At 41.1% G+C, this 26603-nt stretch overlaps 1 protein-coding gene across 1 annotated transcript in view; it reads left to right on the forward strand.

Annotated features, from left to right (window-relative positions):
• Positions 1-6899: 6899 nt before the first annotated feature.
• Positions 6900-26603, forward strand: part of DLG5 (discs large MAGUK scaffold protein 5) — a gene marked incomplete at both ends in the record, with an annotated part of 125640 nt that continues 105936 nt past the window's right edge. The window contains one exon of the mRNA XM_080621857.1: positions 6900-7200. Within this exon, the coding sequence (XP_080477983.1) occupies positions 6900-7200 (301 nt within the window). The remainder of the gene's footprint in view (positions 7201-26603) is intronic.

A 26603-nucleotide genomic window follows, 5' to 3' on the forward strand; every position in this document is an offset into this window, starting at 1 on the left:
CAGTCTTCCAGAGAAAATTAAGTTGCCCCCAGTTCTGTTCTAAACAGAGGGATACTTGGGATGTGCTTGCTGGGTGCCTTCCCTATGAAAGCTGATATTCTTACAGCCCTGTAGGATCACCACTAATGTGCCTCTGTTGCATTGCTCGTTTTCTTTTGCTGCCTGTTTTTGGAAGCGGTTAGTTGTCTGAGAAACAGAAGTGATTGTGTATATTCACAGCCCCAGGAGGAGCCAAGCTACCTTCCCATTTATCTCTCCCCCCAACCCCAAAAACAAACAAACACCCTTGCTGCCAAGTGTTCTACCCTACAGGAAGGCCTTTTCTTCCTCTTTTAGAAGGCAAATCTTTAGTTGCTGAAATAAACCAATACTTTTTAATTTTCTTTTTCAACAGCCCAGGGAATTTAAAACCTTCTGCAGACAGGGTGTTTTCTTTCTACTGAAGCTGACTGAAATAATTGTCTGATGGTCTTAATTTTAATTTGCCCAGAGTGGGAATGGGCCAAAATAGTTAGCATCTGAAAACCGCCTACTGCAGTGCAGGTTGAAATGACTGAGAGGGTTTAAGGCTACAGAAAAAAAGCAATATAATTCTCTGGTCTGTTTTCCTTCATACTCTATGTCACAGGAGCTCACTTAAGAAAGAGCTAAACCATTTCCTGGAGTTCAGAGTTACACGTCTTCAGGAAAATAAATGATCCTTGTGCTTCTGTGAGAGTCTGACAGTAGCTCCCTTGGACTGCAGCTTCAGCAGGAGGGCTGAGGACCTCAGGATTTATAGGCATAGCCCATTACTGGAAGTGATACTGCCAGCTGAATTATTTTGCCTTGGCAGTGCCAAGGCTACTCATGTTATGTTTGGGGATTTTTTTCCTTTTTATAGGTAAATGAGATCTTTTCTTCTGCTGGCCCATTAGACCAGCACGTTCCTATTCTGAAAACGCTAATTAATTGTCTATCAGTTACATCAGCCTGAAAAAATAAGCTGCTGTTGAGAACCGCTTAGCTGCTAGTGTTTCATATAACACCTATTACAAAATCTCTGTGGTGTTTACTTGTATCTAGACAGCTCTAATCTTAACTTGACTATCACTTGTACTTTTTCCTATACCTGTTTTGGAGACTATATAATCTTCCTTCCCCAGATACATGCAGTGTTGTCAGCTTCCATTAGCTTACTGTAAATCTCAATATTTTTTCTCTAAACCCTTAGTTGCTTGAATCATATGATTACATTAGAAGCTTAGCTTTCATTACAAAACCATTTCTAGCATACATGGCTGCCAAGGAACCTTGAAGATCTGTATCCTAAGGGCTCCAAAACAAAAAAAAAAAAACGAACAAACAAATAAAACTTCTCCCACGTATTTAAAAATAATAGAAAAATTCCCAATCCTAAAGAAAATCCTCTGCTTTTGCCTATTAGAATTTCTGACCTATTCAGACTGATGATATTGAAGAGGGGATTTACCAGCAAAACTAGAGGAGCCAAGCTGCTGCTGTGACTTGGGCAGCAGTAAGCATGTAGGTGCGGAGAAGGAGTGACAGGTATTTTTTGCACAGAAGACTATTGTTCTATTAATAGTCCTATAAAAGTGAGCATAAGAAATCTGTTTAAAAGCCCAGATGTTCCTAAAGGGTGCCTTATCGGAAAATACCAAGCTAAAATAACATGATAGTGTCACTCAGGAGGTGGATGGCTGATGTACAATATAAATCTCATCACCTAACGGCTTTTGGAAGCAAAGATTTTGCAAGACAAAGGAACAGTCACTAGGTGCAGTCCCTGCCATTGCAGGTGCAATGTTTTATACCATTTTATGGAAATCCATCTGGAAAGCAGGTAGGCTTTTCTTTTCTGTTTTTCTTCCGCTGCTTCCTTTTGCACTTCTTCCTCTTTCCTCTGCTTCCCTCCTTGCCTTTCCTTTTTCTGCTTGTCACAACTGTCATGATATTCAGAGTCTTCCTGGTTTCAAACAGAAGTTTTCTGATCTGTATAGAAGGTAGATTTCTACAGTGAGAACTTTGTGCTGGATTATGTGAATTTCAAGCTTTTTAGTTTTTAATGCAAACGTATGACAAAACATATTTCAGGATGTGTTGAGTTTGCATACACAAGCATGATGATTACTGCACAATAAAAAAGGTGTAATGGCAATCATGAGAACAAAATCTTCACAGAGTAAAGGTTGAATCCTGCGTTTGCTGCTGTTGATTATGATCTTCCTGTTTTCAAAGGCTTGCATGTTTAATATTGTAGAATTTGCTGGGATTTCATATACTGCACACTTACATGGACTGACAACAAAACCAGTCTTCAGCTGCACAACTGTGGTTTGCTGAAACCTAATGCTTGTGCTGAGAATGATCCTGTCTCTCAAAACAAAATTCTGCAAGACAAGGACTTGCAAGTACTTTGTTGATCCCATCTTAAACCTACAAAGGGAGGCTTTTCAGAGTTAGATATACCAAACAGACAGCAACTAGATATTTCAAATTCTGATTTCTGCTTTTGAAAATCATTCCCAAGGTCTGATATGTTTTCAAGCCTTGAATGTTTTATCTGTATTTGAAAGACTTCATTCATGCATGGCAATGCTTGTGTTTCTCCTTTCTTTTCTGAAAAGAAGATACAGAATTGAATAAAAATAACCTTCAGTTTCTGACTGCATGTACCCACCTTGTTCCTCAAATCTTTCTTAGACTTCAAAGGCATAGGTATTGCAAGCTTAATATGATCTCTTAGAAAGCCAGTGGGGTTTTTTCCTAATGCCTTCAGCATACATTCTCAGTAGCCAAGTTTTCAAATCTTATTAAAAAAACCCTCAATCAACCAAAAAACCAAAAAAAAAAAAAAAAAATTTGGAAAACTTTTCCAAAGCTTAGAATTCTGTAAATTTGTCAAGTTGTGGTTTAAATTCAATTTTCCAAAAGCACCCATGATATTCTGTGCCAGAGCTCTGCATTTACCTTTTAAAAAATCCTTCCTTTTGTTTTAAACAGAAAAAAACCCTGCCTTCCTTTTGGTACTGTGATAAATACCTGGTCGATTCTTGCACAATCTTAGGCACAGCTCATAAACTTTAATTCATTTTGGGGATCTGTCTTTGATTAATTTACATTTTCATTCTGAAAATGCACTCCACAGACACATTCTTTTTCTGAAACTTGGCAAGAGAACCAAAGGGGTTTGCCTATTTATTTCTTTTCTTCTGGGGAGTATGGGGAATTTATTGAAAATTGGTTTTGCTTCTTATTTTGACAGTAGGGTTGTAGGTTCTGGGTACTGTGATGATCTGAAATTTGGTCACTTTTGGCATAATAAATTCGCATACGCTTGAGTGTAGGGATTGGTGCATGGACGGGAGGTTGCCAGGAGGGACAGGAACCAGCTGACCCTGGGGAGGTGCTTAGGCAGCAGATATAAGGAATTCTAACTGCGCAATAAATTGTTGATGACCCGCATTCCGTGAATGCTCTATGTCTCAGCCCTAGTTCGGAGGGAACTAGTGCTTCCGTCCCTCATCACACGAGTAGTGAGAAACTACACTTGAGTCCTCAAAGATAACACATATGCTCAAGTCTTCTGAAGACTTCCCCTGCATTTCCTGAGGATGGTCTATACTGAGTCAAGTAGTCGAGGTAACAGCAAGGTCCCTCTCTCATCCAGGTAATTGCCTGCCAGATGGACCTGTGAAAGAGAAATTTATCTGTGCAATAAGAAATCTAAGAGCAAAGAAGACTTGTCATTTTCAAGAAAAACTGAGTGTAAAAGACTCAGATGCGAGAAAAAGATAGAAACTGCATTTCTGGAAAGAAAGAAATGCGATATGACATGGATTTATCTGCTACCTGATAGTAATCTGAGCAATGACAATGGGAGATGTGGATCTGCAAGCAAAAGGCAAGGCAGGCACTGCAGGAGGAGAAGACTGATGTTTTATTCAGAAGAGAAGGCAAAGGATTATGACACACCTTTGGGAAAGGCAGGAAGAAATTGAGTCCAGAGCAAACACTTGTCAAGGCACACCTCCCTCTAGACTTTGGAATGGGACTCAGGATACCTGAGTTATGCCCTGCACAAAAGATTCCATTCCTGTGTTACTGCAGCCTCTGGTGTAGAGCATGTATCAGGCAGAAGGTGAAAACCAATGTTCTTTATTATTTCAAGCAGCAGAGTGCTGCTGCATAGATCTGTACTACAACTCTTACAATGCTCTGTAAAGAAATTTGGTTGTGTGTTTCCTTAAGAGGTAACTATCTAGGCACACACACAATAAAACAGTATTGCCAAAGGACTACTGAGATTAGAAAGTCTTAGAAACTAGGATATACTTTGTGCAATCTTTGTTCAGTCTTCTTGTGCATTTGCCTTACAAAAGTTTTCAATTGTGTGATTACTTGCCCTATGTTCTGTAGCAGGCACAGATGGGGACAACTGCCTTGGTGGCAGCCTAGAGTGGTGCCTGCTTTGGCTGTGCACTAGGTGACAAGAGGCAGCTTTCACTTCTTACTGGTAGTTTCGCATTCTGTTCTGTTTCAACTCAGTTTTGCTGAGTTGAAGACAACAATGAATGCATACTGGTGTTAACCAGTACTTCTGGAATGTACAATCACTTTACTGGCTAAACTTTGCCCAACTTACTAGAGAAAAATAGGCAGATTTTCTGATACATTTTAATAGTCTAAAAAAAAAAATAAAAAAAATCAGTTTGCAGGGATTTACACTATTAGTCATTAGCCAACAAAGCTAACCTCTGTGCATTTTCTGTAGGAAAGAAAGTTGCTAAGAAAACCTGGATGCAAAATTAGAAGAAATTAAGCTACCGAAGGATAAGTAAGAATGGACCAAATGTGAACAAAAACTTGTTTCAAAATCATGCCATACTTTCAGGAATTATTTTAAATAATGACCTTTAAGGTTGCGAAAAAATCCTCAGTTCCTTTGTATCTGCCTCCACCAACAGCAATAGAATGCATGCCACGATTACACATGTAACCCAAGGCCATTTTCACATATGAGAGACATCATCATCATCTGTACAGCTACGTATCGTGACTTGAAACTCACTTCAGCACCTGAATTCTCCAAATTGGTATGTTAACAGAAAATTTTAGAGAACAATTGCTTCCCCTTATACCTCACAGAGCCCAGCTCTCTGGACGCTGACAAAAGCATACAAGTGCCTGGACAGAAGGCTTTCATACAATTTCAGTTGCTATGAGGTGTAACGAAGTGATCACAAAGACCAGTAATGCTCTTTCTGTGCTATGACAGCCATTGTGATTTTTGCAGGATATCAGAAACACACCTACAAGTCTTTCATGCAAAAGGTGACTTTAAGATAATAATTCTGCAGTCAGTTCCCCCAGGTGTTTGCAAATAAAGGTACCACTGGGTGCAAGTGATATTGACAGGCTGTTTACCTTCAGAGAGGAAAGTTGATACTCTTTTTCTTTGCTGAACAATTACATCCTGCTGCTTCCTGCTGAGTACCAACACATCCATACTCCACTGGTAAATTACTTGGTCCCTGGTTATTCATGAAACATTGATGAAACTATACTTTGGGGGGAACACAAGCCGACAGATACTACGAATGTTTAGATCTCGTTTGAAAACTTTTTTTCCCAAAAATCTTCTAATGGGCAAAGCCCCAAACGCTCTGTTATTATTTATTATTTCAATGTTTTGCTTTTTCGCCTTAGGATGAAATAAACCTCGGCCTTTGAAGGTGTCGCCCGGTGCAGACCCCGGCCCCTGCAGCTGCACCGCCAGCAAGCGCCCGCACCCGCGGGGCTCCCACTCTCCGGGAGCGGGTACGGCCACAACTCCCACTCGCCGCGGGTGTCCTGCCCGGCTCGGCCCGCTCGGGGGGAGGCCGTCAGATCCCGTCCCCGCCGCTAGGGAAGGAGCGCCGCCCCGCCCGCCGCGGCGGGGCCTTTGTTTCACGGCCGAGACACCCGGGGCTAGTTACTCTTTCCTGCCGTGGAGCAGCCCTGCTTCTCCAGGGAGAGGAACGGGACAAACCTCCCCCAGGCCACCCCGCTAACGCAGAGGGACATCCAGTTCTTTCCCACCACCCCGCCCCGGCCGGGAGCCGGCGCTCCGCCTCCACGCCCCAGAGCCGCCGGTGGGGAGCTCCTGACTGACGGCCGGGAGGCGGGCGGCAGCCGCGGCCGGGCCGGCAGTGGGGGAGGCTGCGGGTTGTCAGCGGGAGGCGAGGAGAAGAGTAGAGGAGCGGAACGGGCGGGCAATGTGTTGCTACAGCTCCGTCCCGGCGCAGGCGGCAGCCTTGTGCAACCAATATGGCTGCGTGCGCCCGCGAATGAAAGGAGGTGCTTGGAGCTGAAGCCGTCTCCCCCCACCCCCTCCGCGGCCGTGTGGCCTGTAGCAAGCGGAGAAGAGAAGTTGGCTGGGCTGCCCTACGGGGGGTGGGGGGTGTCGGGGAGGTTGTGGTCCTGCCCTCGGCTCCCGGTCAGGGCTGTCCCCCTCCCGGGGGTAGGGGACAGAAGTTGTTTCACCGCCCGGGGGGGCGGAAAAGCACCGAGAGGAGCGCCAACTGGAGAAAGAAGCGCAGCAGCAGCCCCTGATGGCGGCTTGCCCCCCGTCTGCCTGAGGGGGAACGCGGCAGCGGTTCCCAGTCCGAAGGAGGAGGAAGAAGAGGCAAAGCCGTCCTCGGCCCAGGTCCTGCCCGAGCTCCGCGCCTCCTCCCCGGGACGAAGTTTCGCCGGGGGCCACTGCGGGGGCGCCGGCTGCCAGAGGAGGGCGGCCGGTAGCGCTCCGCCTCGGCCCGCGCCTCCCCGGGGGCGGCGGTGGCGGCGCTGCGAGGCCGGGGGGCGGCTGCGGTGCGCAGCCCCAGCGGGCGAAGTTTGGCCGCCGGCGGCCTGCAGCGGCCATGGAGCCGAAGCACAAGGAGCTGCTCGCCCAGTGCCGCCAGAGCCTGGCGCAGGCCATGACCGAGGTGGACAAGGTGGTAGAGCTGCTGGAGGCCGCCGGCGCCCTCAGCCCCCACGACCTGCGCGACCTGGAGGCGGCGGGCGGCGGGAAGGCCGAGCTGCTCATCGCCTTGCTGCTGGCTAAGGAGCGGGACCACTTCCAGGACCTGCGGGTGGCCCTGGAGAAGACACAGCCCCACCTGCTCTCCATCCTCTACCTGAACGGCGTGGCGGGGGCGCCGGCGGCGGCCGAGACAGCCGGTGAGGGGGGTCAGGGGCGCGGGGCCCGGGGAGGGTGGTGGTGGGGAGGAGGAGGAGGGTAGCGGCTGCCCCCGCCCATCCCCACTGGGCCAGGGGTAGGGGAGCGCCGGGCAGCGCGGGCCCCTCGGGGCCCCCCTCCTGGAGGTGGACAGCGAGCGGGCGGTGATCGGGTAGTCTGCTCATTCGTGGTGGTACAGGGGGAGATATTCGTCGGTGTTTGCAGTTGGGTTCTCGACTTGTGTTTTGTGCTCTCGACTCTCTCTTCTGGCGGGCGCGCTGGTCCTAGTCTCCGAGAGGTGTGTGGATGCTGCACGGTGCCTTAAGGAGAAGCCACCCCAGCCCTGTTCTTGCTGCTGTTCCCACGTCCAGCAGCGGGGTGCTGGCTGGTGGCTAGAGAAAGCCGTGCCCGCAGGGATCTTCCTTCCTTGAGCTCCCCGGAGCTGCCGGCGGTGTTTAGTAGTCTTTTCTTGGCCGGGCAAAACTGAAACCCCTTTGCAGCCAGCCTGCTGGAATAGGCTGGCTGGCAGGACCTCAGCAGATGTGCGTTTGAATAAATATTGTAACTGTTTTCCTCCAGACAGACATATGTTTGAGGTTGCAGTATTGTAACTCAGTGGTGGTTGGAACAAGAAAGCCATTTATTAAACTGCAAATGCAGATGAGTATTTTAGTCTAAATCACCTTCTTAACTAAGTTGGGCTTTGACCCATAAGTCTTCCCCTATTCTTCTTCCAGAGCAAGCCACAGTCCACTTTTATGTGGACAATATCAGCTTTAAAATAATAATAAAAATTTGGTGGTAATGCATGAGGCCTTGTAAGTGCAGCTGTGTTTCTGGATGAGTAATAATTCAGTTGAAGTCAATGGTAATTCTGTATTATAGATTACAGGTAATGAATATGCAGTTGACCAAGTGATGTGTAGGTATTCTATTCCAGTGTGTCCAAGATCCATTCAGAAATGTGGGGTCACTTTTTGGTTTTGTTATCAGATTTGGGAATTGCAGGATAACTACCTGTTTATGTGAGGAACTGCATTGGGAGGGCTTCCTGACTCTTAAAAACTATACAATTTCTTTAAGAAAATAAAGCCCTTTGAGAGCTGCTTCCATTTAGAAAATAGTGCTTGTATGTGCAGTTGCACCATGTACTCTGCTCTTATTTGAGTTATGCTGTTGGTGCTATGAGTTTGGTGAACAAACAAAAAAAAATGCTTGAGGGTCTTATGTTTTGTTTAATATCACTGTATTATAGTGTATGGCCTCTCCTAATGAATATATGTCAGGACCTCCCAGGATGGGGAAAAATGGACTGAACAATAGACCTCAACACTTCTAACATTATGTGGTCTGACATCAATGGGAGATGAGGGCACTCACTGCCTTTCAGAATGGTACCCATGATGTTTTTGCATGGTTAGGTTAGTGCTTGGTCTTGTTCAGAAGATGCATTAATGGTACTGGGCCACTCGCATTCCCCAGCCTTAAAAACAAAAGTGTAAAACATGATGGCAGGAAAAAATAAAGTAAACGTTGGATATAGTAGTGCTGTCTATTTTTAAAACACAAAATTGGAATTGCGAAATGTCTCGTGACACTGAGCTCTCCAGGGAAAAATAGTTTGATTGGCAAAATGAACTATTATCTTCCTAGACTGAATGCATTCATGAGGTTAATCTGAGTTAACATCTGTCTGGGGAAGGATGTTCCCCTGATGGGTTTTAAAATTTTATTGCTTTCATTTATCAATAGTAGTAAAGAGCTAACTTTGAGAGTTAGGCGGCTTTGTTTCCCTTGCGATAAACATGTTTACAAGTACACAGGAGATGAGATAGCTAACACTGAGTTTAAGAATAAACCATCATGCTGAGAAGAAGGTAAAGGACCTGAGCTTTCAAACACTGTTGTATATATTCCAACTTCACTCCACTGAGGAAGTCTCATGGTAACTAGTGATGAGGCTGCTTGTGTGCCCGCTGAATACCCCTGAAAACTGGTGTACGTGTGAGTTTGTCCTGGATGCGTTGTGCATAGAGTTAATGGTTAAGGGTAACTGCAGTAGAAAGTTTCTTGTATGAACCTGTGTTCACATGTAATTGGGTTTTACTCCCTCTAGGAAATCTGACCACCCGCCTGCTCTTCTCGTGCCACTTAGGAGAAAACGTTTTACTCTTTTTCACTGGGGATGTTGAAGGCCGATGAGTCAAGTCGCTTTTTGTTCTTTTGGTGTAGTAGCAAACTGGAAGCACAGTAGCAAGGAGAACTCTTGGATTCTGTATTTAAAATACTAAGTGAAACAGTCCTCAGCGTATATTAGCTGAAATGCGTCAGTTCTTGAAGACAAAAAAAATAATGTATCTTAAACACCCATTTAATTGAACCTGTCCAGCTGAATTAATTTTTAAAATTACCATTAGTATATGAAAAATGACAATTTACAGTGGTACACTTAATTTTAGTATTTGTAAGAGGAGGCTGATATGAAGCACATCCCATGAGTGCTTGTTGGAGATGAAAATTATTTATAACTGATAAGTTCTGGTAGTAGTGTTTGTTAATTTATTTTCCAGTGTACTGCTGTTGTGAGGGAAATGGGAAGGTAATCAGAAACATATTTTTGTTCAAAGTTGCAGAATTCAGCATACAGTTACTATTTTAGTGAGCATATGCTCACTATAGTGGGAAGAGTGAGTTTTCTTCCATTTTAATATATGCAATGTGTACCATTACTTTGTGTTTTCTTCTTTCATATTTTAAATATCACCTCCTATTGGACTTTAAAGGTAGTACTTAAACTGGGATGGAAACTCAGACTGTTACTTGTCCAAACAGTTCTTGTGGGTGGCTGGACAATGTAGAGCTGACACTTTTATAAGTATTTATCTACACAACACAGAGGGAAGTAAACAGCTGGCCTGACTACAGAAGGAAAAGAACTGGAGCTTTCTTTGTAGAATGAACACCAGTTCAGTCCCCATTTAAATATATTTGTCTTGCTATAGTAGCTTCTCATTGCTTGTTTTAAATCTAAAACTGTAGAGTGGTTAGTTTCTCCAGTAAAATGTGTATTTTTAAGCTAGTTTTGCTTCTAATTTGAGAGTAGTGTGCCTAAGAGTGTTAGTAAACAGTGCAAAATCTATCAGGAAACTACTCTCTGTCAAAGCAAAAGCTAGACAAAGTGCAGTTAGCTCTGTTTCAATTAGTCATGTTCAGAGATTTTTCTTCTTCCTTGAGTAAGACTTTTGATTACTACATTACACTTCTATGTAAACTTCTCAGTGAGAAATTAGCTCTATGTGAAGGGGACTGTTGGGCTGATTTGAAATCTCTCAGTACTTTGCACAGGGACTAATTCTTTAAGTAGTGTGCCAAGTGATCTTATTTAATTTGGACTGAACTGATGGATTATTATTAAATACTTGATTTGGCAAATTCCTTCGATCATACATATGAGAAATCCTGTATGCCAATAGAATAATGTATCCCTTCTAATATGGAAATAAATGACTTTTGAGCATTCAGTTATCTCTTAGATATCTTTCTAAGCAGATAATATTTCATTCTTATAGTTGATATAATGCAAATTTTGTGACATAAAATATGTCCAGTGCAAGAATACAGTCGAAGTTACTTCACTGTGACAAGTACTATTAAGGTGTATTTTGTTTTAAATGTAATTAAAGGGCTAGAACAGAGATCTAATGAAACTATATAGTCTTTAGACTGCTTCAGATAATGTAGAGCTTTGTACTAAACTTTTGTGATATTAAAAAAGTGGGAGAAAGGCGGGTTTGCTTGTCAAGCTTGGAATTCGTTTTTGAGATCAACTTGTGGGACTGCAAAAGTGCTCCTAGTGTTTTCTCCTCAAGCTGAGTGGACTGTTGAAGTTCAAAAGCTTTGCTGCTAGTTTCACAGCTATTAAACTTTTAGGTTCAGTTTTCTTTTATATTAGCAGTTGGTCTCCTTTTTTTTCTGTACCCATGCAGCAGCAATTAGTGAGTGTGCATCTGTAAGCTGAACCATAACATAATGCTGTCTTTAAGGATTTAGCACCATTTTGGATCTTAAAAGCAGAGCGCGTTAGGCTTCAGAGGTGTTTTATTTAACAGCTTCAAGACGGAAGTTAAAGTTTTAAAACTTCAAAATCTGAAATTTCAAATTGATTGCATTTTTAAAGGTCTTTAAAGAGACAGGAAGGAAAGAAAGTAGATGATTGAAGATTGATTTTTGAAGTTTCCCTTCTATTATTTAATAAGGCTTATTTTTCTAATGGTGTCAGGTCAGAGGTCAAGTGTTTATTTCCAGAGCAAAAAGTAAATTTGGGCATATACAGCAGAAGGGAAAAACTAGAATTCAAACTTTTATAGCTTTTTAGAGGGATTATATCAGCTTCCTTCCTCTGCTTTATAAGAAAAAAGTCTCAGGATTGGATTTGAAATCACAAAGTTTACTTCTGAATATTGCAAAGTCTTTTGATGTATTTAAAAACAAATGCAAAAGGCAAGCTCTGTATTTATGAATTTAGGAGCTGGAGAGCTGAGATCCACTTCTCTTGCTGGCAGCAGTGAGGAGACCCATAAGAAACACAGTAATTCCAAGGCTGGCGCTGAGGAACCAGAGCAATGGCTGCTCAGGGCTGATGCTGGGACTTCCACATTGTACCCCTTCTTCCCTGTTTCCTGGAGTGTTGACTGGTCCCCAGAAATGGTTAATTGGTGACTGGTGGGAGTGAGCAGCTGAGCTAGTGAGGAGCTGAGAAATGGTATGGAGGAAGGGTGCGAGATGTGGAGGTGCGATGTGGTGTCCTGTAGGAGTAAGTGAGAAGAAAGCAGGGCTCAGGAGGCCGTATGGTGAGGTAGGGGAAGAAAACATTAAAAGTGCTGGGAGATGAGAAACAGTGCTGGAAGTATATCTTCCCTGAGAAGCAGAGAAGGGGAGAATGAGGAGAAGCTGTAAAAGCATAATTTACTGACTCAGGGACTGAACTGACAATTTTGCAATTAAGTACAATTTATTCTTCCGTCACTTAAAATTGAAGATTGGGAGAAGTAGAGCAGTATGTCTGGGTTTTCCAGACCTGTTATTAGTTCCCAGGGTAGCTTCACAAACCTTGTTACAGGATTTCTTAAACTGTGCTGATGAAAATGCAGGCAGCATTCAGAAGTCAAATTAAGAGAAGTACAGGTCTTCAGCACCACTGAGCAGTAATTAAAGTTGATAATATACCAAGTGCTAGTTTTTCAGTACCTGTGTCTTCTCATGATCTCAGATTTGTGGTATCTTTTGTAACTGCCAGAGTAAAAACATGCAGGAAGTTTTCAGCAAGTGTCTGGAGGGGTATTCTTAATGAAACGTCTAATAAGTGAATGGAAGCAGGCTCTCAATCCCAAAGAAGGAAATGCACGTTTTAGTAGTTCACAAATCCCAAGGGTGGTAGTTCTCTATTACATTTTTGCTGTGCTTGGCTGGGGGGAGGGGGGAGCTGGCCACAGTAAACTCTTGGGGACATAATTTTTGTCAGTGTAAAAAGAATAATAATAATTTCTGTGGTATTGGTGCCTACAGCTGTCAAGTTGCTTTGGACACGCACAGAACTTGGTCTCTCACAAAATTACTGAAAATAAACTGACACATTTTTGAAGGGTTCTTTTAGCTTGTTACTTCTGTGAATGAATATCCTGAAATGGAAGCATAAATTTCACATTGAGTCATGATCAGTAAGGAAAGCAAATAACTTTCTGTTACTTGCTCCTTATTTATTTAAGCTAAAGGTTGGTTGTCCCTGAGGTTTCAGATCTTTAGCTTGATTTAACTACTGTTCTCAATGTCTTAACCAGTGTTGGCTGCAGTGAGTATTTTGGACCTCTGGTCTAGGTAGTGAAGACCATAGCCACCACATGGGTAGTGATTTCTTTTTTTTTCTTTGCTGCTTGCTTTTACCACTTTCTTTTTTTTTAACTTCTTTGTTTCTGTCAATTTGCTTCCTAACTTCCCTTGCTCTTGTTAACTATCTTTTTCCCTTTAGTACTAATTGTTATTTCAGTTGTTATTTTATGGCATTACAATTCCTTATTCAGAACCCTTGCCATTAGAAAGATACCAGTAAGTCTTGATAAATTCATTCTACTTTTCACATTTTTCCCAACAATTTCTTATGCTCTAAAATTACAAGGGCAGAGGTTTCCTCTTTCAGAGCTGTTGAGTCCCTAGCGTGTTTTGGGTGTTAAAGTCTGATGCAGTTGCTTCCCATTGTGTTTTGGTGGTGTGTGTTTTTTGTTGTTGTTGTTGGTTTGTTTTTTGTTTAGTTTTAATTAAAATTTATTAGAAAGCAAAAACATTTGCTTATGTAAAGTGTTTGTAGTATTGAGCGAGAGGGAAAAAATTGTTCGTACATACAACATTGTTAGAAAAGAGCTGTAGTAATGAAGTTGAGACGTAAGGCTTCTGTGTCATTTCAAATTATATTGAGAAGTCAACACCGAAGCATTAGACCTTCAAGATACTAGTCATTGGCTGCTTTTTTTGTGTGAATAGTGATAATTTAAAGCTTAATCATTCTGAAGTAGGAGCTGGAAATTTTGCACCATCTGAGCTTTGGCTTGAAGCTAGCCAATGCTTTTCTAATGAAAACATAAGAAAAGGGTGCTGTTCCCTGGAGAGATGAGCACTGATAGTACATCTTGAATGCTGGAGTCTGGCTTTTCCAAAAGGACCATATTTTGGAGTTCTCAGTGTTACTGTGGTGTATTAATTCTTGTCAATGCAAGACAGAAGTACTAAAATGTTGAAGGGCGCCCATAGTACTTTAGCTTAGAAACCAGTTCAAAATTCCTAGCATACAGTGTTTGCTGTATAATTGATATATTTGTATGTGTGCCATAGTTTGTGATGCATCATCAGGTATGTTGTTGGTGATGGGGTAGTACCAGCATCTCTTGTTGTAGCTAACAAATAAGGTTAAAACTGGGATCTCCTGTTGTAAGCTGTTGTGCAGGAGTCTCATCTCCACAGAGCACCCTTTGCAGGCTTAAAAAGCTGGTGATAGCAAACAGAGTACCTAGAATTGATGGATCTTGAAGAAGCTGATGGAAGAACTTTTTTTTTTTTTTTGAGTTGGCTGATAAAGGAATTGAATTTTGAATAGGCCTTATCACATACCACCCTGATTCAGAAGCTTTCTACACATGATGGCCTGAAGCTGGAGAAAGAAAGAAAATGAGAATCTAAAACTAATAAGTGTTTCAGCTGGAGAAGTGGGGGGGTGGGGGTGGGGAGGAGCAGTATCAGGGTTGTTGCTTGGCAGACTTTTTGCATAGTTGATAATTTATTGTGTATCTGGATGATAAATCAAAGAAAGTTTCCTTCTCCCTACCTCCTTCAAAGCTAATGTTCTTTAAATTTACTTCGCAGTTAGCTTTCCTAAATACCCAGTTGGGAGCCTCGACTTTTATGCCCATTAATGGCTTGTGACGACTTTCTTGCCTCTTGTACCATGCCCCCTCTCCTTCCACCTTAGGTTTTTATTCTACCTGCACATAATTGCTGATTCACAAACATGCTCATTACTCATGTATTTACCTTCCAGCATGTGAGTAATCCAGTTTATATGCATCAGGTTAGGCATGTGCAAGTGTTGGCAGGATCCAAGCCTTGCATGCTAAGCACTTTGGATTAGACAATGTCTTAAGTAAAGTACCACTTGTATGCTTGGGCCTCAGAAAGTGAGGCTGGTGGCTGTTTGCTTCTTGTTAGTGTTCAAAATGGAGTTTGTGTGGGAAAACATAGCTGTAGTGTAGGAAAATGTATTTTCCTTGGGTAAAATGATGTAAAATGTAGTTGGAATTGTGGATTAATTTGCTGCAGATGAGCTATGTCCTGTTGATGTTAGTGCACCAGAAGCCTTGCTTTTCAAGTATATTCTTTTTTTTCTGTGATAGTCAGCCTGTCAGATATGCACGTGTGGCTTTCCTTAAAAACATCAGAACTTTTGGACTGGGGAAATAAAGCTGGTTTAGTAAATATAAAAATTACCAAATACAGCTGTTAAGTTGCTGTATAGATCTTGACGTGTTATTTTAATAAGCATATTTATCTCCTTTATTGCTTCTGTTTCTCATTTCTATTTGTTGTGGATAGCTTTCTCCTGATGCATGCTTTTGTGGAAAAATAACTCTAGGAAGAGATAGTTATTAGGCTTGGGTAACTATGTGATCTTGCTCTTTTGGAGCACTTACATAATTTGAGGTCATCTTCCTCGTTTATGATCTTGTGGAAAGAGGGGTTGATTGAGTTGTTGGGAGCTCTTCAACTAGAAGTCGACAGAAGATTGACAGATGTGGTTTTAGCAGTTCTTTCTTTCAGGAAAGCTTCTTGTTATGCAGTTTTAATGTTCTCTTAAACACTTCATACAATATCTTCTGAACATCTGCAGTGATTTTTCAGATCTACTTTGCATTTAGATCATGGTGTTCTGTTTTTCAGGTGGTGTGCAAGTGAGTGTTTAATGGTGATGAAATAAGGTTATCTAAAAGGGGTTATTTTTGAGGCTCTAGGCATCACCATAATGAAAATACTCAGGTATTAACTGCACTTCTTAATCTTTAAAATAATCATCAGTGTTTGTTTTTTCCCTTCTGAATGCTCTTATGAGAAAGAGTGATGTTATTTGAGAGCTCACGTAGCCTTTAATTGAAAATAGGTTGTGTTGTATTTTTAACAGATTTGCTCTTTTAGTTTGTTAAAGGCCATTTGACTTAAGTAGATGTGGTTAAAAATAATGTAAAAAGTTTAAGTCTTAAAACCAACACCACCCACACCTCCCCCTCTTCGCCCCAAGCAAGCCTTAAAGAACGGTAGGCTTTTCCTTGTAATTGGTCAACCGGCTTGTTGTCTTCTGCTCTATCATTTCGTTCTTGGCTTGGGCTGGACTTGGAATGAGCTATGTAGGTACAACCTGAATTTTACAAATAAAATCACAAAAAGCAGTACTAACTCCCTTCAAAATCACAAAGGAGCTACTCTCAAGAGGGAATTTAGTTATATTGTTTTCATCTTACAGTGTTGGTGGTATTTTTTCCGTTTTACCAGAAAGGAGTATTAAAAATACAACTTTCTTGTTCGGCTCCTTCACCACTTTCTCTGGCTATGGTCCTTGGAATGCTCAGTCTGTCTGATTTGTTTTCTGTTTGGATATGCTGCAACAGCTTTCCTTTGCTGCTCTGCCAGTGCACAGGCAGCCTTTGCTTTTTTTTTTCCTGGAGAAATTTTAAGTTTCTAAGGCTTCTAGTTGCGGTTAGGGCGTATTAGGAGACTTTGTGTAAGACTCATGGACTACTTCTTTAGGCTAAGGGTCTGATTAGTTTGCCTTAATGGGTTAGCCCTTGCCTCCCCCGTTGAGTAACATGAAGCTGATTTAGGTATAGACTCCAGACGTGAACTTTGAGATATTTAATGAGTTATTTTTCTAAAAATCACTGGCCTTGAAAATGTGTAGGCCAGTGTTTTACACTACACTACACTAGCTAATAATTCAAATATATTGTTATCCTGGTTCATGAACCTTTCTTGTTTTTCTGACATCTTTGCGCTAGTCAGGAGTATTTCGTAGGCAGCATCGCTGCAAGTGGCAGAGCAGTGTGTAGACTGAGCAGGAAAATATTCCTTGATAATGCTGAGAAGCAGTTTCAGATATGGAGGTCAGATAATTTCTGCATCAGGTTTTTAGGACAATGGTAGGATATAAGCAGTATTGGTATTAATTGAAAATTTGTAAATACATGAAGGAAATCTTTGGCAAGGCTGGTTGCAGTCTTGTTCTGTACAGCCTTGTTTGACTGAAACCTGTGTGTAATGTGTGCTGAACTGGAAGAAAATACAATGTGTAAATGCTGAGCTGTGTCTCTATCTCTGGCTGTGTTGATCTTCAGTGATATCCTTTGCATACATAACTTGCATAAAATTTCGTTTGCCAGGGAGTATCCCATTATGTTGTCTAGAATGTCAAATCTCAATTTAATTTTAGAGCCAGCTATAGCAAATTCATTAAGTGCTGCAAAAAGCCAGGTGGTTACTGTGGTTTTGATACTGAATTTTTACTTTTTTTGGGGCCCCTGATTTCCTCCTTTCCAGTGATAGCCCGGAGGTAAAGGCAGACTGGTGAAACTGGAAGGCTTGCAGCATGGCTGTTACCTGTTTATGTTGAGGAGCAATTTCCCTGTAAGGAATTTCAGTGGCTACACTGTGTTGCTCAGCATCTCTGGAAACTCAAGTTGTTTATTCCTTTGTCTGCAAGTCTGCATTGCAACAATAGTGTCGAGTTTATTGGTTTTGCTCTGAATCTGTTTAGCTTTCTCACGGGCACATGAGCCAGATCGTATCTGAGGGTTTTAGTAGCTGATCTAGGGAATCCACATAAAACGTTCTGTGAATTCATCTTATCAGATGCATTTGTAGGTGTATATTTATGCATGGAAATTTTTAATACATACTGCATTTTTAATGATAAATGCCTTTTTTTTTTTCTTTTCTTTTTCTTTTCCATGGAAAAAAAGCACCTTAATACTGAAAATGGATGAGACTTTTAAAGACCAGTTCTCTCTCATCAAGATAATTTGTCTTATTCCTACAGTGCATTTAAGAAAACAATAAGAAAAAACCTAACCCAAAATAAAGGTTTTGCTGAAATATGATTGCATACATTATTATCATTATTGTGCAAGACACGAACCCACCATAATCACTAAAACCATTTTATAGTATGTTATGGTGAAATAATAGCTTGTGCAAGATAATAAATGTGCTGTGGTTAGAGCTTTACAATTTTTGGGGAATACTTTGCTGGTTTTATGTCAGTGAGAGAAAGTGACTTTGGATCATTGATGCTTTAGGATTTCTGACCTTGCAGATTAGATTGAGATCTTGGCTTTGGATCTAAGTCTAGCTAGTATCAGACGTTGTATAGCATCTGCATTTAGGTAGAATTCTTAGTATTAAAAATGTTTTATTTTCTAGCTCTCTTTCAGAAGATCACTAAAGTGTGCTTAATTTTCTTAATGATTTCAACACAACTTTGTTAGCTTTTGGATGGGAGTCTCATTTGGCTGCCTAATCTCTGTTCTTGATTTTCTGCTGTCCTGATGTGTTTTTCAGTTCAAATGCGGTGTATTGTGAAGTAGCTTCTTGGCTTTCCCAGCTGAACACTCGGTAGCCTTTCTTGATAGTGGCATGAGGGGATCTGTTGTCTATGTTCACTATTTCTGCACTAGATTTGTACATCTTAACATGCAATAAAATGAACATCCTGTTTTAAGTAATTTCTTTAATATTGTTTAATGCTACAGAATTATTATCTAAATATATTTTTGTGTTGGTCTGCCCACCCTTCTTAGCAGTGTGGTCTTAAATAGGGTTTATATATTGTAAAATATCGTATAACACTGTAAACTAAAGAACATAGGAGCCACTTCTTTGATCCCCTCTTTTGCTTTGTAGAAGATAAATGCATAAGAAAGTGCTTAACAGGAAAAATAACTGTGTTCCCTTAAGAGATATCCTTATGTTAATTGCAACTTTTTCAGTAAGACTCAAAAGAAAAATAAAGATCAGTTACACTTTTTTCAAAATTAAATAAATTCTGGTTTGAAGAAATGACATAAACCCCAGATGTCCAGTGTTTGTTATTGTCGTGGTTTAAGCCCAGGCCGTAAATCAGAACCACGCAGTCTACTTCCCCCCCCACCTTTCTTCCCTCCGCTTCTGGAGGGACGGGGAGGAGAATCAAAAGAATGCAACTCCCATGGGTTGAGATAAGAACAGTTTAATAACTAAGGTATAACACAAATCACTACTGCTACCACCAATAATAATAATGATAAAGGAAATAACAAGGAAGAGAATACAACCGCTCACCAACCGGTACCTCACCCCCACCCCGCAGTGATCTTGCCCTTCCGGGCACTCTCAGTTCTACATCCTGGGCATGACGTGCTGTGGTATGGAATACCTCTTTGGCTAGTTTGGGTCAGGTGTCCTGTCCCTGCTTCATCCCGGCTTCCCCTCCTCCCTGGCAGAGGATGAGACTCACAAAGTCCTTGGTCTAAACATCGCTGTTATCAGCTCTGTTCCCAGGCCGAAAGTCAAAAACACAGTGCTGCAACAGCTACTAAGAAGGAGAAAAACTGACTGCTACTGCTGAACCCAGGACAGTTATGAACTCATGTTTGTTATGAACTTTATTATGAACTTGCAACAAAGCTGTTCTGAGCACTTGTAAATAAAGGTAATAAATAGGTGCGGCATGTTGGGAGGTTGTAATGAATCATTTTTTTCTGGCTGTTGGATTGCAAGGATACCAGCGGTTAGGATTTTTGAAAGTTTTTTGAGAAGTAAAGTTGTTCTTGAATTCTGTTATGCTGGACAAAAGTGATTTAGGGAAGTTAGTCTTTCTACACCACAATTTCTTTTGTGGTTTGTGGGTGTTCTAATAACTGCATCTCAAATCTGTATATCTGCAGCCTTCTGAACGTAAAATTTGGGCTTGTCAAAATGCTTACTCACATCACAGGTCTTGCTGAACTTATGAATTGCTTTCTGTCTTTAAAATATATTTCAAATCAAATGCTTTGGGGGTTTTCTATTTTAATTTTGTATCAGCCTAGAGAAATGTACTGAATTATTTCTAAACAGGAAGTACCCAAAGACTAGCTTTCATTAAGCATGGATTAATTATCATGATGAAAATAATGAAGTATATATATAATTTTCCCTATAAGTTTTATCAGATCAAGAATAGGGTTTAAATAAATTGAGTCCTTGAAAGTTTCATTCTGTTGTCTCTTGCATATAGTGTATATCTGCATTTTTGGCTGGAAGTGACATCACAGGGAAAAGCTGCTATTCTGAGTCTTCTAGACAGATTTGTGCTCATTAAAAATTTTTTTGAATGAACCTACTAATGTTTAAGAATGCTCATTTCATGCTAGTATAAAAAGCAATCTCTGCTTCAAGTAATGCTCTGAAAACACGACCTTTGAGAGAGGTGTTTTCATTGCCAACTGCCTTCTGTATAATTTCGTTTCAGCCATGTTGTGGATGTCAAAGCTGAATATGCAGCATTACTGTCATGGTTTAAATGCCAAAACCAGATAATTACTGATGTTAATTGCTCTGTCTCAGTTTCCTAGTGCAAAAATTGGGAATAAACATTGTGGAGGTAAGTACGGGAATGATCTTAGTGGAATGATCATGTCTGAAGGGCTTAGGGACTTGTGCCATGAAGAAGAGGGAAAATGATGTGTATTCAGAGCAGAATGTGAATAATGTATTGTTAAAAAGGTATGAGGCAACTCATCGCAAGGACTCCTTTGTGATGAAAATCAGTTGGAGCTCTGTAAGGGGAAAAAAAATAGATCATGAGCAATTATATGTGCTTGCTTAAACCCTGAGCTTGTTTGCAGAGGTAGGTGACCTTCCACAGGCATGAGCTGGGGCTAGAATTTGACATTGTTTTCAACCTGCCATGCAACTCAAGTGTTCTGGGAGCTCTGGATCCAAGGACCACATTCCAACCAGTCTGGCCTTGGGGTCTCTCTCTGCTTTGTAGTGATCATGAGCTTTTGTCCTGGGTTCAGCAGTAGCAGTCATTTTTTCTCCTTCTTAGTAGCTGGTGCAGTGCTGTGGTTTTGACTTTCAGCCTGGGAACAGTGCTGATAACACTGATGTTTTTAATTACTGCTCAAATGTTTACTCTGAGCAAGGACTTTCTGAGTCTCATGCTCTGTCAGGGAGGAGAGGAAGCTGGGAGGAAGCAGAGACAGGACACCTGACCCAAACTAGCCAAAGAGGTATTCCATACCACAGCACGTCATGCCCAGGAGGGAGAGCTGAGAGTGGCCCAGAAGGGCTGGCTCACTGCTGGGGTGAGGGCGAGGTATCGGTCGACGGATTGTGAGGTGTTGTATTCTCTTCCCTTGTTATTTCCTTTATCATTATTATTATTGGTGGTAGCAGTAGTGATTTGTGTTGTTCCTTAGTTACTGGACTGTTCTTATCTCAGCCTGTGGGAGTTGCATTGTTTTGATTCTCCTTCCCATCCCTCCGGGAGCAGGGGGAAGAAAGGGAGGAGGGGGAAGTAGACTGTGTGGTTCTAATTTACGGCCTGGGCTTAAACCATGATGGTTCTGCAGATGTGTAGGGCCAAGGGGTGGAGTGGGTGACTGAGAGAAGTAAAATCAAACTATTTTAACTTTTTCTGTAGTGGTGGTTGTCAGCATTTCTTGTTTGCATTGGTACAAAGTCAATTAAATTAACTAAGATGACCTTAACTACCAGTTAGACTTGGCATGAAGAATTCCCTGACACATATAAGAAATGGCTAAAAAAGTTGTGGTGTTGTTTTTTTTTTTTTTTTTTTTTTTTTTACCAGTACTGTTGCAGTAATATTGCTGCTCTGGTAAAATGTATTTGGTTTTGGCATATGAGTTTGAACACAAAAAATAAAGGTCAAGATGTTTGTTGAGCCGAAGTCATGGGCTTGGGCATGGCCATATATACTGTGATCCGTAACTGAAGATGTGTACGAATACCATAAATCTGGTGTGTTCTTAAATTCATCAGTTCATGTCCCTGAAGTTAAGAATTTATCTCTGAACATTTTACCAGATTAGACTTCTGTCGTGGTTTAAGCCCAGCCAGTAACTCAGAACCACGCAGCCACTCGCTCACTCCTCCCCCTTCCTCCCCCCACTGCTCTTGGAGAGATGAGGAGGAGAATCAAAAGAATGTAACTCCCACGCATTGAGATGAGAACAGTCCAGTAACTAAGGTATAACACAAAACCACGACTGCTACCACCAATAATAATACTGATAAGGGAAATAACAAGGGAAGAGAATACAACCGCTCACCACCCGCCGACTGATACGCAGCCCGACCCGAGCAGTGATCTAACCCTTCTGGGTAACTGCCCCCAGTTTCTATAGTGCGCATGACGTGCTGTGGTATGGAATACCCCTTTTGCTAGTTTGGGTCAGGTGTCCTGTGTCTGCTTCCTCCTGGCTTCCTTTCCTCCGGGGCAGAGCATGAGACTCAGGAAGTCCTTGGTCAGAGTGGACATTACTGAGCAGCAGCTAAAAACATTGGTGTTATCAGTGCTGTTCCCAGGCTGAAAGTCAAAAATACAGCACTGCATCAGCTTCAAAGAAGGAGAAAAAATGACTGCTGCTGCTGAACCCAGGACAACTTCTATTACATAAGGCTAATTAGTGATTGCATTTTCAACTACTGTATAAAACTCATACAGGAAGCCCTTTGCACTGCATGGGAGATTCATTTGATTTCCCCAACTTGGCTGGGATAACCGTGGTAAAATGGCTAGTGCAAATTTACTGATAATCTTTGCTGCTACTTTCTGATATGCTGATGGTTCATATATGATGATGGAATGTGAATTGACTGCATTATATCACACACAGTATCACACAGTATGTTAGAGATTGGAAGGGACCTCAAAAGATCATCTAGTCCAATCCCCCTGCCAGAGCAGGAACACCTAGATAAGGTCACACAGGAATGTGTCCAGGCGGGTTTTGAATGTCTCCAGAGAAGGAGACTCCACAACCTCCCTGGGCAGCCTGTTCCAGTGTTCTGTCACCCTCACTGAGAAGAAGTTTCTTCTCAAGTTTAAGTAGAACCTCTTGTGTTCCAGTTTGTACCCATTACCCCTTGTCCTATCATTGTTTGCCATTGAGAAGAGCCTGGCTCCATCCTCATGACACTCCCCCTTTATATATTTATATACACTAATAAGGTCCCCCCGCAGTCTCCTCTTCTCCAAACTATAGAGACCCAGCTCCCTCAGCCTTTCCTCATAAGGGAGATGCTCCACTCCCTTAATCATCTTAGTTGCCCTGCGCTGGACTCTCTCCATACATTTTTTTTTTTTTTTCCCTGTGCTCAAATGTTACTTGCAGATTTGAAATGGAAATATTAACCTTTAAAATGTGCATCCTTAATACTACTTTCAGACATAAAGCGGAAAGTATGTTCATGCGTTTGCAGTTAGTCAAAAATGTCAAACTAGATGTCATATGTCTTGCTTCTGGATATTCCTCTTCAATGCTGATGCTGTAAAATAAATAGGAAATTATAGAAGTATAGTTCAGTAGTTGTTGCTATGCCATGTTTAGACCTGGGATTGCAATTTTTGTTGTCCGAGTATAAAGATGTCATTTCACTTTAATGTGAAAAATTGATTCTGAGGTGGAACATGTTATTTTTGCCTCTCTTCTCAAAATTGGCAAAAATCGTAAATTCCCATCAATGCATGGGTTATAGCAGCTGTACTGAATTGGAGACTTTCGGAGAGGGTTTCTGTCATGCAAAGGAAGTGAATATATGAATGTGAACACTATGGCAGAGCAGATCATGCATTATGAAAACATTATAAATTACTCTCCCTCTCAAATATAAATGATTCTCCCCTGCTGCTCTTGTGAGACCCCACCTGCAGTACTGTGTTCAGCTCTGGGGCCCCCAGTATAAGAAGGATCAGGAGCGAGTCCAGAGGAGGGCCACAAGGATGATCAGAGGGCTGGAGCGCCTCTCCTATGAAGACAGACTGAGAGAGTTGGAGTTGTTCAGCCTGTAGAAAAGAAGGCTCAGAGGAGACCTTAGAGCAGCTTCCAGTGCCCCAAAGGGGACCTACAAGAAATCTGGAGCGGGACTTTTTAGAAGGGCATGTAGGGAATAGGACAAGGGGGAATGGCTCTAAACTGAAAGAGGGTAGAGTTAGATACAGGGAAGAAATTCTTCACTGTGAGGGTGTTGAGACAGTGGAACAAGTTGCCCAGAGAAGTTATGGATGCCCAGTCCCTGGCAGTGTTCAAGGCCAGGTTGGACAGGGCCTTAGGCGACATGTTCTAGTGGAAGGTGTTCCTCTCAGTGACAGAGTGTTTGAACTAGATGATCTTAAGGTCCCTTCCAACCCAAACCATTTTAATTCTAGGACCTGGCAAATTACATCTTATTTTTCTTGGAATTTATGTTTAAAATAATGGCTTTTTTTTTTAATTTGGTAAAATACCATTTTTCTGTTGGAGAAGTATGAAGTGGAGAAGGGAGGAGTTCCTCTCAAAAGACAGAAACGAAGCTGTGAATGCAGTACCTACTCCATCTCTCTGTTGGACGATGTAGCCCTCAGAAATAGGAGTGCAATTGTCATTATTTTCAAAATTAGTGCCTTAAAATACATGATGCAGACTCAAACTAATATTTAAGTGCTGTGATTGTATCCTGGTATATTTTGACAAAAATAGCCTACTACTCAGTACAAAGAAGAAATACAGGAAAGTCTGCAACCTCTCCCAGTAGTTTACTGCTGATGGACTTTGTAATTATATCTGTCTCCCTCTATCTGTATCCTGCCTGGCTAGAGGTTGGATTTAAGATTAATTGTGTGATGGTGGATCCTGGCTTGCAGCTGTATCTTAATTAGAATTCACAATGTAATTTACATAAAAATACGTGAAAACTCTTTCCTAAAAGAACACTGATTATAGGGCAAATGCAAACATTTTGATCTTTCTTTTTACATAATTTGGGAATAACTTAAATATCTATAGATGTATTCCCATGCCATCTGGTTTATTTCTCTCTTCATCTTACCCTAGGCTTCAGTCATCTTGCTTATTGCTCCTTGCCTTTTTAATTAGTAGGAAAAAGCAAGTAGAATTTACTTTTGTGTGACCATAGTAACTTTTCCAAGATTATTGAATGCTATAAAAAATAGTGCTTTTTGATATTTTGAGATTTACTGCTGTTGAACATAGCTCCAATTTGATATGATATACCAAATCCTTTTGAGTCGGTTATGTAATATTTTCTTTATAGTTAATAGCTTTTTGCTGGAACATAAAATGTTTTTCAGAAGTAAGTATTTCAGTTCTTGAACTATAGTGCTAATGTAGAGCTATGATGGTAAGGTTGTTCCATTTAACTATTATGTTTTCATTTTATCCTGGCTGAAATGGATCTGTTTTTAAAAGCTGTGATTTGGAAATACTTAATTAAATGTGCAGGAGCTAGCATTTACTGTATCCTGGGAACTCCCAGGATGCAGTCTTGTGAAGACTGGTAAGTTCTGTCTGCTCTAATGATTTGGGTAAGAAAAGAAAAAGAATGAAAATACACACTTTTATTTGAGTTAGTTTAATCTCAAATGCTACAATGTAACTTTTAGAAGGTTTCATTTGTTTGTTTTAAAACTCTATAAAACCAGTATTTTTGGGCTGAAGAGTTTTTCTTTGAATGAAGTGAGTTTCAATAAGATTAACTCTTATGGTCTTTTTTTTTTTGTTTGTTTTGTTTTTTGTTTTTTTGTTTCTTTTTAATAAAAGGGGGAAGGTGGGAAGTGGAAGGGAGAAAGTGCTAAGGATCTTTCTAAGCAGCATTACTTAAAAGGTTCATTTCAGTTAAACAAGGTGCATGAGCATATATGCTCCTTTTAAGAAGGGAGCACTTCCTCTCCTGGGTTTTATAGTGATATTGCAGGTTGCGTGAGTTAAGATGATTAAGCATGGCCCTAATGTTGTTAAACTGGTGCCTGAGTTCCTGATATGCTAATTTGCAAGCAAAATTTGCTTTCTCATGTTGTCAGTTGTGTTCCAGTTTGTTTGACAGCATTTGAAAGTCAAATGCTGTAGCTTGGTGGTTCCTTCCTCCTACTGAATGTACTACAGGGGAATGGTCTGAACTGAAGTAAAAGCATGAAAATAATTTAAGAACCTGTGGGTTTCTGTATTTTTCTTTGAAACTTTTTATTAAGCACCTGAATCATGAGATAATTTCTAAAGTTCCCTTAAAAATCAGGAAAATGAAGTTGCTTTATACCCAAGGCACAATGTAGATTTTGAAAATGAAAACATGCGGCTTTGTATACCGATTGCGTTAACAGCTTTGTTTTCCTATTTATTTATTTATTAATGTCATTCATAACACCAGGTTCTCATGCTTTTTGCCATTTGGTAGCTATCTACACAAGGTCTGCATTTTGCCATGGAAGAAAAATAAAGCCAGTTAACACTGATGTTCTGGGTGGTTTACAGCTGGTCAGAGGTGGTCACTGTGAACTCCCGAGTACAGGATTGCATTAAGTTCTGCCCTAAGACTGTGTGAGTTGATTCTGTGACTGTTCAGAGTAGGGGACTCAGGCTAATCTCTGATTAGTGAGTGATCTTTGGCCTTACTGGAGTCATGCTAAATGTTGGTGAAGAAGTAAGAAATCTGATCTAATTTTTTTTTTTTACTTCTGGATCATCAAAGAACATTTTATCTTTAGCTGATGAAAAAACTGGTGTGATGTAGAGGTGTCTTGACATCTTGGCCCTATTTTTGCATGCTTCAGGTCTGT

The sequence above is a fragment of the Psittacula echo genome (assembly GCF_963264785.1).
Source record: "Psittacula echo genome assembly, chromosome: 6".
NCBI lineage: Eukaryota > Metazoa > Chordata > Aves > Psittaciformes > Psittacidae > Psittacula > Psittacula echo.